This window comes from Danio rerio, chromosome 1, assembly GCF_052040795.2.
Source record: "Danio rerio strain M-AB ecotype USA chromosome 1, GRCz13ab, whole genome shotgun sequence".
Classification (NCBI taxonomy): domain Eukaryota; kingdom Metazoa; phylum Chordata; class Actinopteri; order Cypriniformes; family Danionidae; genus Danio; species Danio rerio.
Genome location: NC_141021.1, coordinates 61370148 through 61387805, shown reverse-complemented (window position 1 = coordinate 61387805; position 17658 = coordinate 61370148). Strand labels below are relative to the sequence as shown.

General features: G+C 38.5%; 2 protein-coding genes and 1 pseudogene across 4 annotated transcripts; all 3 read right to left on the bottom strand.

The window, feature by feature from the left end:
* Positions 1-1243: 1243 nt before the first annotated feature.
* Positions 1244-2698, bottom strand: LOC148679748 (microfibril-associated glycoprotein 4-like; annotated as a pseudogene). The gene is made up of 5 exons (XR_015941921.1): positions 2558-2698; positions 2265-2465; positions 1837-1933; positions 1574-1756; positions 1244-1500 (listed from the first exon to the last, which is right to left on the bottom strand). The product of XR_015941921.1 is annotated as a microfibril-associated glycoprotein 4-like (transcript).
* A 1045-nt stretch (positions 2699-3743) lies between these two features.
* Positions 3744-9660, bottom strand: mfap4.5 (microfibril associated protein 4, tandem duplicate 5). Of its 2 annotated transcripts, NM_001328078.1 has the most exon segments (6): positions 3746-4671; positions 4752-4919; positions 5018-5114; positions 7411-7614; positions 7703-7750; positions 7854-7878. In NM_001328078.1, coding segments are annotated over 5 exon segments (738 nt in total). In that variant the 5' UTR covers positions 7718-7750; positions 7854-7878; the 3' UTR covers positions 3746-4417.
* Positions 9661-10787: 1127 nt separating this feature from the next.
* pin1 (peptidylprolyl cis/trans isomerase, NIMA-interacting 1) lies at positions 10788-16248 on the bottom strand. Its single transcript, NM_200748.1, is given in 4 exon segments — positions 10788-11230; positions 12408-12518; positions 12801-13001; positions 16150-16248. Coding segments are annotated over 4 exon segments (480 nt in total). The 5' UTR covers positions 16208-16248; the 3' UTR covers positions 10788-11120.
* Positions 16249-17658: the final 1410 nt, after the last annotated feature.

The window sequence follows — 17658 nt, the reverse complement described above, 5'->3', positions numbered from 1 at the left end:
GTCAAAACCTGCTTGAGGCAATCCTCAAAAACCCAACAATCTGTTTTCACAACAGAAGAGTGAAAGGACAGCAGTTCTCGGTTCTGTTTTCTGCCAAATCTGCAAACACAGACAAATGTTGTGTTAGATTTAGCTGTATTTGGCTTATGCATACGTGGGTGGCTCGCCATTGTATTAGATGACTCTAATACAGAAAATATGTAAGCCGACCACCAAGGTTCTCATGGGGAGAAGACTTTATTGTAGATAAAGCATCGATGTTAACCCGTCGATTTTAAAGTAACTTAACCCAAAGTTCTGTCTGTGAGACTACTTTATCCATTCTGTTTTATCAGATGTTTCAGCAGTTGTTTTGCTTATACCCACTGAGATTGTGAAAGGGTCTGTGGGGTTGAAGCACAGGTCACCCCATCATACAGGGAATTGACTACATCATAGTTTATTCAATGTAAACGCAGTTGGACTAAAATGCACATAATCTTTTAGTTGCGATGAACCCCCCAAATAACCCTTTTCTGTAGAAGATAATAAACACATGATTCAACCTGCAGAACAAACAACCATCAAACAGAGCTTGATTGAGACGTAAAAGAACACAATGCAGAATTAAGTGCAAAGTAAACCTGGAGACTACATTTACAAGACTCAGAAATCACTAACACAAGAACGACGTAAAGACCAAGCTCATGTGCGAACACACTTCGGGGATTAGGCAGAAAGTTTTCATGTGAGGTTCAAATGTGCATGTAAATACGAAAAACGTACACAATTATTACTGAACGAGACCTATTTGTAGATTTTTTAGGGAAAATGAGTTTGATTAACTTTGTGTTCAATTCTGAGTCAACATCGGAGGGGGTTTGACTGATTTAGCATCTACAATCAGCATCGATGGTTGTTGACAGAAAGCACTCTGATTGGCTGTTCATGAATCACAGCGCAAAAAAAAAAAGCCTGAAGTGATGAAGCTAATCAAATGACGAAAATTAAGAGGGAACACAAAGAAGCCGGCTGTAATTCCCCACAGTTTTTTTATATTTACAAAAGATGTGGATTATCAGACATATCTGCATGAGTGAATCCCTCTGTGGTGAGTGAGAAATACTGTAAATAGAGTGTATAAACGCAGCCAAAGAGCTGCAAAACAGTATCATGAACATCAACAGCTATACATTTCAAAGACATGATTCTTCAGTTACATATTGAAAAGAGGAAGAAAATCTGAAAATGATTCCCTTCCAAAAGCCCTATCATGTTTCTAGGGCACATGCTTGATCTTCATGCTGAAGGATTTCATATTGACAGCATAGGTGGCTTTCCAGCTGTACCAACAAATTCCAGCGGTGGGATATACGCTGTCCACTCCCCATTAATACACACCATTGGGGTTTGTATTGTGACAGGCCGAGTACCAAAATCCCCCCAGATGGTCTTTAGCGCAGCTCTTTTCATAGGTGTCTTGGTCTTTGTCAAAGGTGGAGAACTTCAGATCATTATGGGGAGATAAAGTCGCCTGAAAGAAGAAGATCACTGAGGAAAACATCTCAACAGGAATGAGTTATCATGAGTGTGAATGAAAGTGTTGTACCTGCTCCTCCATCAGTGAATCCAGACACCTGCAGTTTATATCCTTCACATTCAGAACCCACAGAGAAGGACGAGTACTGAGCGAAACCTCTCCTTCCTTCAAAGTCCTCCAGATCCACTCTCAGCATGAACTTCTTGTGGCGTGTCAGCTGGTAGAGGTTCTCCAGCCCTGTTCACACACACACATGAAGAATGTGTTGAACCAATCACTGGACCTGAACACTCACACAGACGGATGTCAGATCTCACCCAGCCAGTATTCTCCCTCCACATTCCCGAATCCTCTCTTGTAGTCTCTCCACGGCCGATAGAAATTCACACTGCCGTCCATCCTCCTCTGAATCACCTGTGATGGGTTTATCACATTTTTGAACATCACATAATAAACAGTAAACACCAGGTGGAACGCTTAAATGCATAAAAAAGTGCACAACTGAGGAGGATAAACCTTTTATTTAATAAGAAAAATGCACATAAACTATGATGGAGAAACATTTACTGAACACATTTCAGTACGCTCATCCATACAGTGATGTGATTTAGTCGATGATCAGATATAAATGTGTGTGAGAGACGCATTAATGGACTCTGCAGCACTTCCAGCACAGTGTAAAACATCTGAAATGCTGTTTTTGGATGGAACACAGCAAGTGTTTGAGTAATAGTCACACTCGTACCGTCCATCCTCCGTTCTCTTCATCTTTCCCATCTGAGAGCATCTGACAGTAAACCCAGACTGGAGTTTCCCCGGCTGGATAGATGGTGTAAACCCCACTGAGAGTTTCTCCTGATTTGTAGATGTCAGAACAGTCGAAGGGCATGGATGTACAGTCACTGGCCAAAGCAGCAGAGAGAAGCGTCGCCAAGAACAGCACGATCTAAAGTCATGAAGAAAGAAATCACCAATACGAGACAAAATGGCGTGTGTAAATGTGATCGTCACAAGGAATAAAACAGCCACAGAACTTACTGCCATCTTCTCACTCTCTCCTCAACAGCTCAGTTTATCTACAAGAGATGTAAAAGAGCTTCACTCACACCTTCTTATTGTTGCAGGTTATTTCTTCGTATAATCTCGCTCTACAGAATAAGTCACTCACCGTGTGTGTTCAGCTGGAAATAACTCAAACGCTCCTTTAAATAGCTGATGCTGAGTCTCGTGCTCTGTGTCAAAACCTTTTTAGGAGAATCCTCAAAAACCCAGAGGGTGTCTGGATGTAGACCTGGTGCAGTTGCAATCTGAGCAGCGTGCAATGCTTTTTAATGCGCACTCTTAACTCCGCCCCTCAGAGTGACATCACTCGCTTCACTGAGTGCATTGTGTCTGACATTGCATCTCTCAGATTTCTCAGCTTGCATTATCAAGGCTGCATCCAGACACTATTGCAAGAATTTATTTTCAAACTATATTGAATATATTGAGCAGGGGGAGGGGCTTTCTTTTTGCACATCATTCCCTCATGGCCAACTAATGGTAAGAGAGGCGTGGCTATGAATATTGTGGCTGAAATGTCAAACAGACGTCAACAGAGGATGAGCCAATACAAACGCAGATGCTCAGACTGAAGATTAACCAGACAGCTAATTAGTGGAATAACTTGCACAGATTAACTGCTTATCTAAAGAACAGCAAAATGAAAATAAAGATTGTAAACACACACACTTCTATCATCAACTCCTTCATTTTAGCGCATTTGAAAGCTGGCGGTTAGTGATATGAATGATCAGAGATCAGTTTATGAGTGGCACAAACACAAACAGCAATGAGTTATATGCACACAGACTTTTAATTTGCGCTAAGACCCCGCTGATGCTTCTGGTGTACTGTCTTGACATTGTAAACTCGCCGTATTTAAGATCTTCGAGTCCTGGTTAAGTCACAGTATAAAGTAGATCTCAAGCCAGACAAGAATCACTGCATTAAGTTGCATAGTGCTGCACCAGTTGTCTTCAATATGATCATTTACTTTACCACAGTATTTTCAGAGTTTTTAGTGTTCGCTCGCAGCTCCTCAAGACACAGTTTAACATCTTTCCATCTCGTTTTAAGCTTGATCAACTGACTGAACACTTATGCTCATTTAATGCACTGGATTCTGATTGTTTTACACTCTCACTGCTGTTCAAGGAACCTCATGAAGATAAAGTCAATTCAATCCTTTCACAAGCAGTTTATTGGGGGTCTCAGACATGATACGTGCATATATTTATGATTATGTTTAATTATGTTGCACCATGGTCCTGCGAGACATGTATTTCATTGCACTGTATGTCCACACATAGTGAATGACAAGAGAGCTCGACTTGTCTTTATAGTACACTATGAAAAATCTATTATTTATTTATTATGAATAGTTTATGTAAGCGATGACAAATGACAGGGAGGCTCAAAAGCATCCCACACAAAGGCTCTAGAAAAGTCCCAAGTAGCAAACTGTCTCTCAGCTTTGGCTTCTCCGCTGTCTACAGAACACACATTGAACACCAGGACACCGTGTGTGTGGCGCCTCCTTGTGGAAACCACAGCACACTTCACCAGCTTACAGTCTTCAAATATCTGCGTTTGTAGCACAGACACAGTATTGTGTTTTCATTGTAGGCACAACATGACTGAACTGAAGCTGAACATTTTTACAGACGTCAGGACAGAATCCTGTAAATCTCAGTGTCTGCATTCACTGTGTGAGGAAACACTGTAATCAAAGAAAAGTTCTGATGCAGGACACCAACTGCATCATCATCATCATCATCATCATCATCACACATAACTTAAAATATTCCGAACCGAGGTGAAAAGTCTGACGTTCTCCTTTAGATGCACAGTATTTTTCTAAGACACGCGTTTGATCTTCATGCTGAAGGTTTTCATACTGACTGCATAATTCTTCCAGGTTGACCAGCAGACACCAATGGCGTAATGAGTGGCATCTTCTCCCCATAAATACACACCGTTGGGGTTTGTATTATGACAGGATCCATACCAAAATCCCCCGAGATACTCTTTGGCGCAGCTCTTTTCATGAGTGTCCTGGTCTTTGTCAAAGGTGGAGAACTTCAGATCATTATGGCCAGATAAACAATCACCTGAAAGAACACGATAAGATCACTGAGGACAACATCTCCACAGGAATGAGTTATCATGAGTGTTAATGAAGGTGTTGTACCTGCTCCTCCATCAGTGAATCCAGACACCTGCAGTTTATAGCCTTCACATTCACAACCCACAGAGAAGGACGAGTACTGAGCGAAACCTCTCCTTCCTTCAAAGTCCTCCAGATCCACTCTCAGCATGAACTTCTTGTGGCGTGTCAGCTGGTAGAGGTTCTCCAACCCTGTTCACACACACACACACACACACACACACACATGCATGAAGAATATTGAACCAATCACTAGACATGAACACTCACAGACGGATGTCAGATCTCACCCAGCCAGTATTCTCCCTCCACTTTCCCGAATCCTCTCTTGTAGTCTCTCCACGGCTGATAGAAATTCACACTGCCGTCCATCCTCCTCTGAATCACCTGTGATGGGTTTATATATAATGTGTTTACACTTTACTAAGTAGTTTAAAAATGTGTACTTTTACTTGAGAACATTAAAGGTGCAGCATCAGTACTATTACTGAGCTATTTTCCTTCAACCTGCACTCACTACGTCTTTATATATAGACATTATAAATCAGATCAAATTAGAACAGGTGCAGTGTGAAACATTAAAAGTGGGGATATCCAGATCACGCAGTTTCAGACTGGATCGGAATCGGACGGAGAGCAGATTTCCTCAACACATCTCTAATCATAATAGTGTTAATAACTCATCTCTAATAACTGATTTATTTTCTCTTTGTCATGATGACAGTAAATAATATTAGACTAGATATTCTTCAAGACACTTCTATACAGCTTAAAGTGACATGTAAAGGCTTCACTAGGGTAATTAGGGTAAAGTTAGGGTAATTAGGCAAGTCATTGTATAACGATGGTTTGTTCTGGAGACTATTGGAAACAATACAGCGAAATAAAAGGGGCGAATAATATTGAGCTTAAAACGGTGTTTAAACAATTGAAAACTGCTTTTATTCTAGCCGAAATAAAACAAATCAGACTTTCTCCAGATGAACAAATATTATCAGACACACTGTGAACATTTCCTTAATCTGTCCAACATCATTGGGGAAATGACTTCAACTGTATATATATATATATATATACATAACTCTTTCTTGACTTCACACAGATACAGCAACACATGCGACATGACATCACTTTGTTGCAGAGATGCTGTTGGGTAAATGCCGGCAAAGTAGAACATGGAAGCAGCTTGAAGAGGAAAGTGTGAGTTATTCTGCGGTCTGGAGTTACTATAAAGTCAACATTGCCTTAGCAAACTGAGATATGTAAACTTGACCTGCTGGGTATTTTAAGCTGAGGTGCTTATTGTTTTTATATTAGATTTTTTTTTTATAAATTTACCTTTGCACTAAAGTCCAGAAGTGAAGAATTGATGTTATTTATAACTTGATTGGTCAAGCTCCCTCACAGAAGTGCTGTTTGTTGTTAAACAAACCTTAAAATATGGTCAATTAAATAAAAAATAAGGAACATCCCGGATCTGTTTCTTTGCTCTTTATTCTTTTTTTTATGTGTTATAGAAGTATCGGATGGGGTTTCAGTATTGGTAGATACTCAAAATCAAATGACTCAGACTCGAGGGCAAAAATCCTGATTGGGACATTCCTAATTAAAAGTGTCCAAGACAAAAAATCATTACACTCAGCAAGTGAGGGACTGTTAATCAGCAAATGACCTTGACTGATCACTAAATGCATTACAGAATCTTGTTTTCTCACATGAATTAAATGTATTCCGTCAGTGCTGCAGGAGTTTGGGCTATGGCGCCACCTGCTGGACACTCATTGCATTATCCAGGGCAAAGTTCACCTTTTAGCCGTCAAACAACATGGACGATTTAGCATTTATTTTCAACCAATTGTTTTGACTTGCAAATATGATCCAGCAGGCTTTAAGAGTAAACTCCAGATTCTCTTTGTATCTCTCAGTGTTTCCTTTATATAAAATGAGATATCAAAGCCTCTCAAGGTTAAAAAATTAAGATGTGTAAATTTGAGTTTCACAGCAAATAAAAGAAATGCTGCACATATTTTTGTTGCACATGTTTTGCACAATTGAAATGTTGCACAATTTTGTTTTTTAACTTACTGGCACTGCTTTTAGAAAGGTTTTTTTACTTGTATGCTGCAAGTTTAGTGCGAGTAAAAGTATCTGTTCTAAACTACTCAAAGTGCACTGCAAATGAGTTCTTACCTAGAGTTTTAGTCTTGTTTATAATCAAATATCTAAATAACTCTTAAATCAAGAAGCATTTCCTAGACATGCAAAAAATCTTGTCTTGATTTAAGAAATATATCATAATTCTGTGCGCTTTTCATTAAAATAAGCCAAATAATCTGAAAATGGGGGAAGCAGAATCATCTTTTTTTTTTTTTTTACATTATTTAGATTACTTCAGTCAGATTATTTTGCTTATTATATTAAAAAAAACTTGCTTAATTTTGACTCATTATTTCTTAAATCAAGACAATATTTATATCTTGTCAAAACACGCTTCTTCATTTAAGTATTTTTAAATATGTGGACTACAAACAAGACAAAGGCTCATAAGAACTCATTTGCAGTGTACTTTGCATAGTATAGAACTCATACTCTTCCTCTACATGCACCAAATATTCTGGCAACTGATTGTACTCTAGTATATTTTCAGTCCTGAGCGTTTGATAATCTAAAGTCACACTCGTACCGTCCATCCTCCTTTGTCTTCATCTTTCCCTTCTGAGACCATCTGACAGTACACCCAGACTGGAAAGTCTCCGGCTGGATAGATGGAGTAAATCCCACTCAGATTTTCTCCTGATTTGTAGATGTCAGAACAGTCGAACGGTTTGTCTACACTATGACTGCAATCACAGCACAATATAACTGGGAGAAAAGCTGACAAGATGATCTGGGGGAAAAAAAGTTTGATTAAATAAAACTGAAAATGAGAAATGCAATTAAATCTCTAAAAAACAAACAATATGAGGGAAACTTACTGCCGTCTTCTCCATCTCTCCTCCTCAGATCACAGAAGATAACAGCTCCTGATGAAATAAATCTTCAATTAAACCGTCTCTTTGCATTAGTTCTTCAGTGTAACACCCAGAAAGACTAATGTAAACGCTGGAGATGAAACCAGCAACTCACCGTGTGTTTTCTGCAGTCGTGGATCAGACGAACGCTGTGGTAAATACTCCACATCAGATTCAAAGTCCATTTGGTGCAATCCAATCTTGTTTTGCACGTTTAGGAATCACCCAGATTGCGAAAGATCAGAAATTCTGCTGTTTCTACCAAAACACCCGAATGCAGAGAGCGTAACGATTTCTCACTAATGCATTGATCAGCTCTCAGTGTTTATAGTCCACTTCAGACAAGAGGTTAACACTGAGTTTACCATAGAGGTCAGACTGAGCATCGGAAATAGACGCACAGATAACAACCATCACACCCAATCCCACACAGAGCATCACATGAGCACAGATCTGTGGGTAATCTGGATTACAAAAATCAAGTAGTAGTAATTAAACTCCTCTTTAAAGCAGGCTACATTTGACACAATCACATAATATTTACACAATGGAAGGTGGTTAATTCACTGATTCTCCTAGTTTGTTTATAATGAACCTGCCACTTGTATATATGTTTGTTATTCTTCTTGGTTGTGTGTAGAGATGTTATATGATGCTGATTCTGTCATGTGCACTCAGATGAAGCGTGTAATCTCAGTGATATTGCAGGGAGATTGTTCTTTTGTAATGTTGCTGTTTTCTAAATGCAACTAATCTGAAGTAAATGTTTGCGGTGTAGTGTTAATCAGTGTCACTCACAGGTATATTACAGTGAGCGTGCATCATTGCACTTTAAGCAGAAGCTGTTGAAGCTCTTGATTTACACAATTCATATATTTTATCTTTGCATCTGTCAAAATAGCACAATATCTTGCTTTAATATGTGACGTCAAACAAAAAAGTTAGCAGGAAAGTAATCTAAATGTAATCCAAAAGTACTCTGATTACACTTCCTCAAATTGTATGACTGACTACAAATATTGTCCTGCAACCTCCAGCAAACAGAAAGCTTTACTTCTGCGACTCACCGTGATTGTTCCACTGGAATCAGCAGGCTGAAATAATCGAGTGCTGAGTTTCACAATATTTTACGCATGGTTATACAGGCTGTAACACACACACTTAGGCAGAAGAAATGATCACACAAAAACTTTCAGAGACTGGTGTCAATTAACGAAGATGGCGAAACCCTATTGATGAGCATTTTCATAAGCACACCTTCCCAAAATCAAACTGTGAGTCACATGACTTCTGAAAATGAGGCTTTGTTACGTTACAACTCTTTTATTTATTAGTTTAGAAATACCCACACTTAGTGAACACTCAGACACTGTTGGTTGGTTGCTGTTGGTTATGCACCTTTTAACCAACCAAGTTTGTGGACGCCATTATAAGGACACAGATCACTCCGCCTATTCATACCAGAGTCCGGCAGGAAAAGTCATTGACAGTAATTAATTTGTGTGTAACTTATGATTTGGTTATGGGTAAAACAAATACTATGCAGGTCAGCTATTTAAAACGGTAGACCACAAATAATTAATTCATTATGAATTAATTATTTATAAATAATTAATTCACCGCTACTCATGACGACGATGCCATCGTGTAACTCCGCTAGTCCTACACCACCCAACCTGCTCTGAGCTGGTATCAAACCAGCAACCTTCCGCATGGGAGTCGGTTGCTATACTAAGTAGGCTAAAGACCCTGAGCACCATTAGAGGTAACATAGATATATACATTAGATGTCGCCTGGCCTATTGTTGTCTATTGGACGGAATGCATCAATAATGCCGCCATCTTGCTACAGGGTAGCACTCCTTTGAAATGAATGCGGGACCAAGGTACAGTGGAGGACTGTGGCCATGCAAAGCCAGAGATATACACATATACACATATATATGTAATCGGGAGTTTTCCTGGATGTTAGTGTGTAATTTTTTTTTCTAATTACGAAAATTATAGTTTCACATCACTTTTCTACATTGATGGATCAGTGACCGCACGGGCATTCCTGACAAAAAGCTTGTGTTTGTGTGTACAGAAATGTACTATTCACCCTCCCTGTTAAATCTGATCTAATCATGTCCTGAACACAGCTCCTCTCCTGCTTTCACTGCTCATACTGACGGAGGGAGCGATTCGTTTGTGAATGAATCCCCCGAATGACTCTTTCACTAACGTTAGCCGACAATAATACATGTTTCTGGCAGCGCAGCATCTCGTTGTCATATTTCTTTTGCATTGTTTGCTGATTTTATTCAACAAAACTAGCATAAGCCGAGTGTTTAGTGCGAGTTGGAGCTGCTTTGCCGTATGGTGAATGCAGTAAGTGACTGTTATCATCAATAACGTTACCTGATTAGCACAAAAGTTCAGAACATACAAAAACTGAAAAAAAAAACTTAATATTACCTATGAAATGTTCTGCCTTTGTGCTTTGTTTTCTTTGTTTGCTCCCGTAGACAGCGCTAAAGTCCCGCATCTTCACGTAATAACACTGTCTTGACTAGTGCGCTTGAATGACATTTGTCCTGGGAGCCCTGTACCAATGTGGCGGCGCTATAGACGCATGCTCAGGGTCCCTATGCGATATCTAGTGTATCTATGTAGAGGTAAGAGGAGTGAGGTTTACCTGCACAGCAATCGTCCATCGTAATGTTTTACATTAGACATCTTACAATGCCAAATTGGTTGACCCTAGTTGTAGTTATGAAATAACTCTCATCATTCAGCGGAGTGATATGGAGCTGCTCTAAACCTGCCGGCACTGCTTTAGCTGTGCCCTTATCTAACAATAACCAAACACCTTACAGTGACCATTAGCCAATCAGAATCCAGCATTAATGTTTTGCAAATCAATGCACTTCTAATTTTTCATTTATGCAAAACCAAGCTCTTCCTTCTAGACAATGTCCACACATTCCACCTAACACACTTCCACAAGCAGTCAACCAGGGAGACCAGAGCTACTCCGCATGCTTTGAGATAAAACAGGAGCGTGTTCTTTAGTGGGATGGTCGATTTTATTGGTCATGTTTACAGTCACCCACTGTCCATCACAACAGCCGTGATCATGCGAGCGTTTAGCCGTGCCAGATTAAGGAATGCTGAGTAAATGAAGGATCTGCAGCCTGTCTAGGGGGATCTGTAACGTGTATGATTGCAGAAACACTGGATGGAGGTCACGTGCAGCTTTGACAAGCCCAGAGAGGATGTTGAGGGACACAGATTAAGATCAGGAATTCTGTGGTAGTGTGTGTAATGCATGTGTGTGTGTGTGTGTGTGTGTGTGTGTGTTATCTGGGATGAGGGCGTGATGGAGAGGGATTCAGGCTGGTTATCCGGTTCTCAAGATGATGTGAACTCCTGAATCGGTGAACACAGGACCGCTCATGTCTCCAACCTTCAGTGCAAATGAGGCGTCTTCAAAAGGCTTCTGCATTTGACCTGAAACACAGAGATATACTTGAGTACGCTTATGCATTAGGGCTGAGCGACAAAAATCTCAGATCACGGATTATAAATATATGGAAAAGTATTATGATATTGTATAATTTAGGTATTAAAGATATTGGAAAAATCTGACATTAGAATGACAGACAGACAAAGAGACAGATATAGATAGACAGATATAGATAGATAGATAGATAGACAGACAGACAGACAGACAGACAGACAGACAGACAGACGGACGGATGGACAGATAGATAGACAGATAGATGGATAGATAGACAGACAGACAGACAGACAGACAGATAGATAGATAGATAGATAGATAGATAGATAGATAGATAGATAGATAGATAGATAGATAGATAGATAGATAGATAGATAGATAGATAGATAGATAGATAGACAGATAGATAGATGGACAGACAGACAGATGGATAGATAGACAGACAGATAGATAGACAGACAGACAGACAGACAGACAGACAGATAGACAGACAGACAGACAGACAGATGGATGGATAGACGGACGGATAGACGGACGGATAGATAGACAGATAGATAGACAGATAGACGGACGGACAGATAGATAGACAGACAGACAGACAGATGGATGGATAGACGGACGGATAGATAGACAGATAGACGGACGGACGGACAGATAGATAGACAGACAGACAGACAGATGGATGGATAGACGGACGGATAGATAGACAGATAGACGGACGGACGGACAGATAGATAGACAGACAGACAGAAGGATGGATAGACGGACGGATAGACAGACAGATAGATAGACAGATAGATGGATAGACGGACGGACGGACAGACAGACAGACAGATAGATAGACAGACAGACAGACAGACAGATGGATAGATAGATAGACGGACGGATAGACGGACGGATAGATAGACAGATAGACAGATAGATAGATAGACAGATAGACAGATAGATAGATAGACAGATAGACAGATAGATAGATAGATAGATAGATAGATAGATAGATAGATAGATAGATAGATAGATAGATAGATGGACATACAAACTCTTATTCATTATAGTATGGCTGGAATAATTATACATGTATTCTTTATAATGTCAATATTGTTAGGTCTCTTTGGTGTGTATGCGGGTCGATTAAGTGTGTGTGTGTGTGTGTGTGTGTGTTCTCACCCCTGCCGAACAGACCCAGATCTCCACCATTCCTCGCTGAGCTGCAGTCGCTGAACTGAGACGCCAAACTCTCAAACTCCTCCTCACCAGACTTAATCTGTTCAATGTACTCTACACACACACACACACACACACACACACACACACACACACACACACACACACACACACACACACACACACACACACACACACACACACGTTAGTTCATTAGTTCATATGTGCATGTATCTGTGGTCACACACACAGTACAAACACTCAGATAAACAAATACATACACAAACACAAATGTAGACACACATGTACAAGCACTCTCTCTCTCACACACACACACACACACACACACACACACACACACACACACACACACACACACACACACACACTGCTCACTCTGGATGAGCTGCAGCGCCTCGTCTTTGCTGCGTGTGATGTTCTCCTCTCTCCAGGACGAGGGTCTGCGGGATTGGCTGTGTTTGACCAGCAGGTGAGAGCAGCGCACCTTCTCCACATCTCCAGCTCCGTCAGCTCCAGAACCGCTCGGCCGCTCCCACTGACTCGCATTGGTGATGTGATTGAAGTAATACACACGCCCTGAGAAGCAAATAAAAACGTTCTCCAATATCATTTGAAAATACACTTTCTATTAAAATATGTTTTGTCATCGAAATATTCGTACACAAGTCACAAATCGTTTTTTGTCCCCTTTCAATAAGTATGCATGTGTAGGTCTTGAGTGTCTGATTCTACATCACGTATGTACAACCTGGTCATGTCTACTTTCAAAACGGTAATGCGTAAAAACACATGCTGGATAAGTTGGCGGTTCATTGCACTGTGGCGACCCCTAATGAATAAAGGGACTAAGATGAAAAGAAAATAAATGAAAAATTGGTCACACTTTACAATAAGGTTCATTAGTTAATGTTAATTAATGCATTTACTAACATGAACAAACAATAAACAATACATCTACTACTCTATTTGTTCATGTCTGTTAATGTTAGTTAATGAAAATACAGTAGTTCATTGTTAGTTCATGTTAACTCATGGTGCATTAACTAATGTTAACAAGCATGGACTTGGATGTTAATAATGCATTAGTAAATGTTCAATTATGATTAATAAATGCTGTACATGTGTTGTTCACGATTAGTTCAAGTTAGTAAATGCATTAACTAATTAACCTTATTGTAAAGTGTTACCGAAAAATTAAAGAGGTATTATCTGTTTTTATTCATATTTTCTCTCATTTTTCTTTTATTTACTGTATATTTTATCATTTTCATAATGTTAGTATTTTACGTATTCTACACATATCTAAAATGCTTTGGCAGCGCTGTAACAACATTTCATGCCAATAAAGCAGACTGAATTTGAGAGAGAGTGAACCAGCAGAAAACACAACAGCTGCACATCACTGAAAAACACTGTTATAATGTAAAGCAACTGTTCCCAACACTAATAATCCTAATAACACAATAACTGTTATTAAATACTGATGATAACCATCATTCTTTCTTCATCATCTAATCATCATAATAAAATAATTTCTAAAGGAGCGTGTTAACCTGATGACTGGAGTATGATGGTGAATATTCAGCTTCATGTCACAGCAATAATAAAGCATTCAGCCTGCAGTTTACAGTGAGTATGTATCAGATAATGTTCACTGTTAGCAGCGACGCATCTTTCTTAAAAGCCCATTGACTGTAATAAGTTCACTGTAAAGCACATCTTCACAGGTCTCACTGCTGTTATAAAATGAGTATTCCATATAAACACAATAATGTTGCTCTAATTAAAACAAAGCAATAATTAGGCCCACACAGAATCTGCGCTCGCAGAAATCTGCAGATGTATAGCCCGGTCTAGTCTATGTATTTACTTCTGTACATTTATATTTATTCAGTTTTTTAATTCATTTGTTTTCTTTTCAGCTTAGTCCCTTTGTTAATCTGGGGTCGCCACAGCTGAATGAACTGCCAACTTACACAGCATATGTTTTACACAGCGGATGTCCTTTCTAGGCCTGGGCCGGTATCAGATTCTGGCATAAGCTTGGATAAATATATCAGAGTTTCTCAGTATTGTGATTACTGCTGTAAAATATATTATTTTGAAATTTCTGGGTAAAAACAACAATTTTATTCCCCTTTGAAAACAAAATATTCTATTTTTTTTAAGATTTATAGTATTTTGCAGCAGTGAACATGTCAGGCTATATAACTCAAATGAATAATTAACTTCTGCTGTCTTCATTAGTTTCAGAAACACTGATTTCTTTACAAGTTAAAACAGCATCTTCAGATATTTTTCTGCTGGAGATACTGCTGTCCTAAAAACTAACAAAACAAGTAAATAAAAAGTCTTACACACACCCTAGAAACAGTATTACAGAAAATTTTGGTGATTTTAAAACCTTGACTTTTCCAAACTGTGATATACCTAGGCTTGAACATGGTTACCATGCCTTGCCCTTTCAGCTGCAACCCATGACCGGGAAGCATCCATACAAACTCATTCACACACACACACACACACACACACACACACTACTGACAATTTATCATCAGTTTTTAGATTCATTTCACTAATTTTATTGTGATATAATAACAGTAATATTAAACTGTTTATAAGATTTATTTACAATACAGTTTTTAAAGTAATGTTTTCTGTCTCTTCGAGTAGATATACAGTGAAGTCAGAATTATTAGCCCCTTTAAATTTATTTTCTTATTTATTTAAATATTTCCTGAATGATGTTGAACAGATTGAGGAAATGTTCATAGTATGTCTGATAATATTTTTTCTTTTGGAGAAAGTCTTATTTGTTTTATTTCGGCTAGAATAAAAGCAGCTTGTAATTTTTAAACACCACTTTAAAGACAATATTATCAGTCCCTTTAAGCTATATTTGTTTTCGATAGTCTCCAGAACAAACCATCGTTATACAATAACTTGTCTAATTACCCTAACCTGATTTCCCATTATAATTTTCATATATTTTGATCAAATAAACAAAGTACTGCTGAGTAAATACAACTTTAGCTTTAGATTAGCCACATTAATATGCTGTAGTATAAGTACTGCGGTTGTGTTGTTGTCTATGCTGTAATGAGTGATGTGCTGCAAGAAGGACTGGGAAACACTTCAGTCCCACATTCATATGCTTGTCTGTTTGTTTAAGTGGGCGTGTATGTGAAGTAATCTTCAATAAATCTAAATTATCATTATTATTATTATTAGCATTTTAACCCATGTGATGAGCTGATCTTGATGACTATTACACATTACATATCAATATCAGTAAACAGATCACAAACAAGAAGTGTGTATAATCTAATAAAACACATAGAATGGGACGATTCAGCAATATTCAATGGCGAAGGTGTCGAGCGACATTTTACCCGTTATGTCTGTGTTTATGGCCGGTGTTCTGGCCCTCGACACCGGAGCGGGTCTTCACGTTAATACGGCGTTCAGAAATAACATGTTTGATCAGGTTATATGTGTGTGTAAGGATGTTTTGTGTGATGTTGGACTCTTCTACTCGTGTGTGTGTGTGTGAGGATCAGCGGCTCTCAGCGGGCTTCAGATCGGCTCGGTTGTTTTTGGCGGTTCGGTGTCGGTTGCTGTTAGCCGTTTAGCACGCGCCTCCTCATGCACGCGACCAAACACAAACACAGACACACACTCTCTGTTCCGGGTTTAAACGCGTCTTCAGGCCTCTTGGACTCACCCGAACTGCGGCTCATTCGCTTTTCCCAGCCGGACGGCAGCTTCTCGTCATCGGACATGATTGCAGGACGGCTCGGTTCGGTTTGGCGGCGCTGATCTGATGCTCCGCGGCTGCAGTAAGTGGACTGACCGGCAGAGAGCGCTGCAAACCCCGCACAAGCTAAAAGGGATACAGCTGCGGCCGGACGTTAACGAGAAATATTTATGTTATGTATTCATCTTATTTTTATTAACTTCTATAATAATTATATGGAAGACGAAACCTGCAAAAACAATAAATAAATACGCAATTAAATAAGTAAATAAATCCATAAATTTGTGCATACATAAAATAACAAATATGCAAATAAATAAATAAATGTATATGAAACAATATAAATGCCCAAATAAATATATAAATAATTAAAAGTGCAGGCAGGTAAACAAATGAATAAATTACATGAAGGTGGTGAGAATAAGACAATGCTATGTTGACCTGAGGAAAAGTAAATCGGGAACTACATTCAAGGAATTAATGTTTGAAATGAGGAAATAAACTTTCAGTTTAGCATTTTCTTATTCCCCAACATTTGTGTAATCTATTAAATTATTTACCTGCCTGCAGTATTATTTATTTAAAATTATGAATGCAGGAATTTGTGGATTTGTATATACATTTATTTATTTGCATATTTATTTATTATTTTATTTATGCATAAATTTATGGATTTACTTACCAATTAATTCATATATGTGCGGATTTATTTATTTATTGTTTTTGCAGGTTTCGTCCTCCATATTATTATTTATCAAATCACCAATCAAATAGTATTTTATTACAGTCTATCCCTACCCCAAACCTAAACACAACCCTCACAGTAATGTAAAAACAGTAATTATACAGAGTATTATTCATTAAAAACTACTTCTCCTACTCCAAACGTAAAATCAACAGAAAAATATGAATTATTATTTTACAGAGTTACAAAAAATCCGCAGCTGTATCCCATCTAGACTTTAGCGCTGCAGTGGGCGTTTCTGACCGGTGTGGGTGTTTTCAAACTGGTGGGCGTTTCTAACTCAAGATTCACAAATCACGTTGACATAGAGAACTGGTACTAATATCGTGAGCTAATCAGGTAACACAGTAAAACACGCCCCACAGTTTTGACCACGCCTACTGATCTGATAACGCCAATATTTCCTGCAGAGACGATTGATTTAGTGATTGGAATAAATTAAAGTTGTTGTAAACCGCACATTTTTATTGATTTAAAAGTATTTGAATAACATATTTATGTAGTAGAAATCACAAAAGCAACTTTGTGTGTGTAATTCAACAGATATATGTGTATCTTAAAATCAAATCACTTATTTTTGTCTTGACTGATTACATAATATTAAACAACACACGATCGTATTTTACAATATTTTTATTGATATTTAACAGAGGATTTTGGGTTGATCCCTGAATACAGCCGTAACAGGATTCTTAATCTAAATATGCCTGACAATAATTATGCTCATATAA

Excerpts from the sequence above, each read along its gene's own strand:
- mfap4.5 (XM_087234870.2), bottom strand. The coding sequence starts at position 9,522 with ATGTATATATCTATGTTACCTCTAATGGTGCTCAGGGTCTTTAGCCTA. Across the intron at positions 7,557-9,440 it reads CGACTCCCATGCGGAAGGTT|ACAAACCGTTCGACTGTTCT; the intron begins GCTGGTTTGATA and ends GTCATAGTGTAG. Across the intron at positions 4,920-5,017 it reads GGAGGGAGAATACTGGCTGG|GGTTGGAGAACCTCTACCAG; the intron begins GTGAGATCTGAC and ends GTGTGTGAACAG.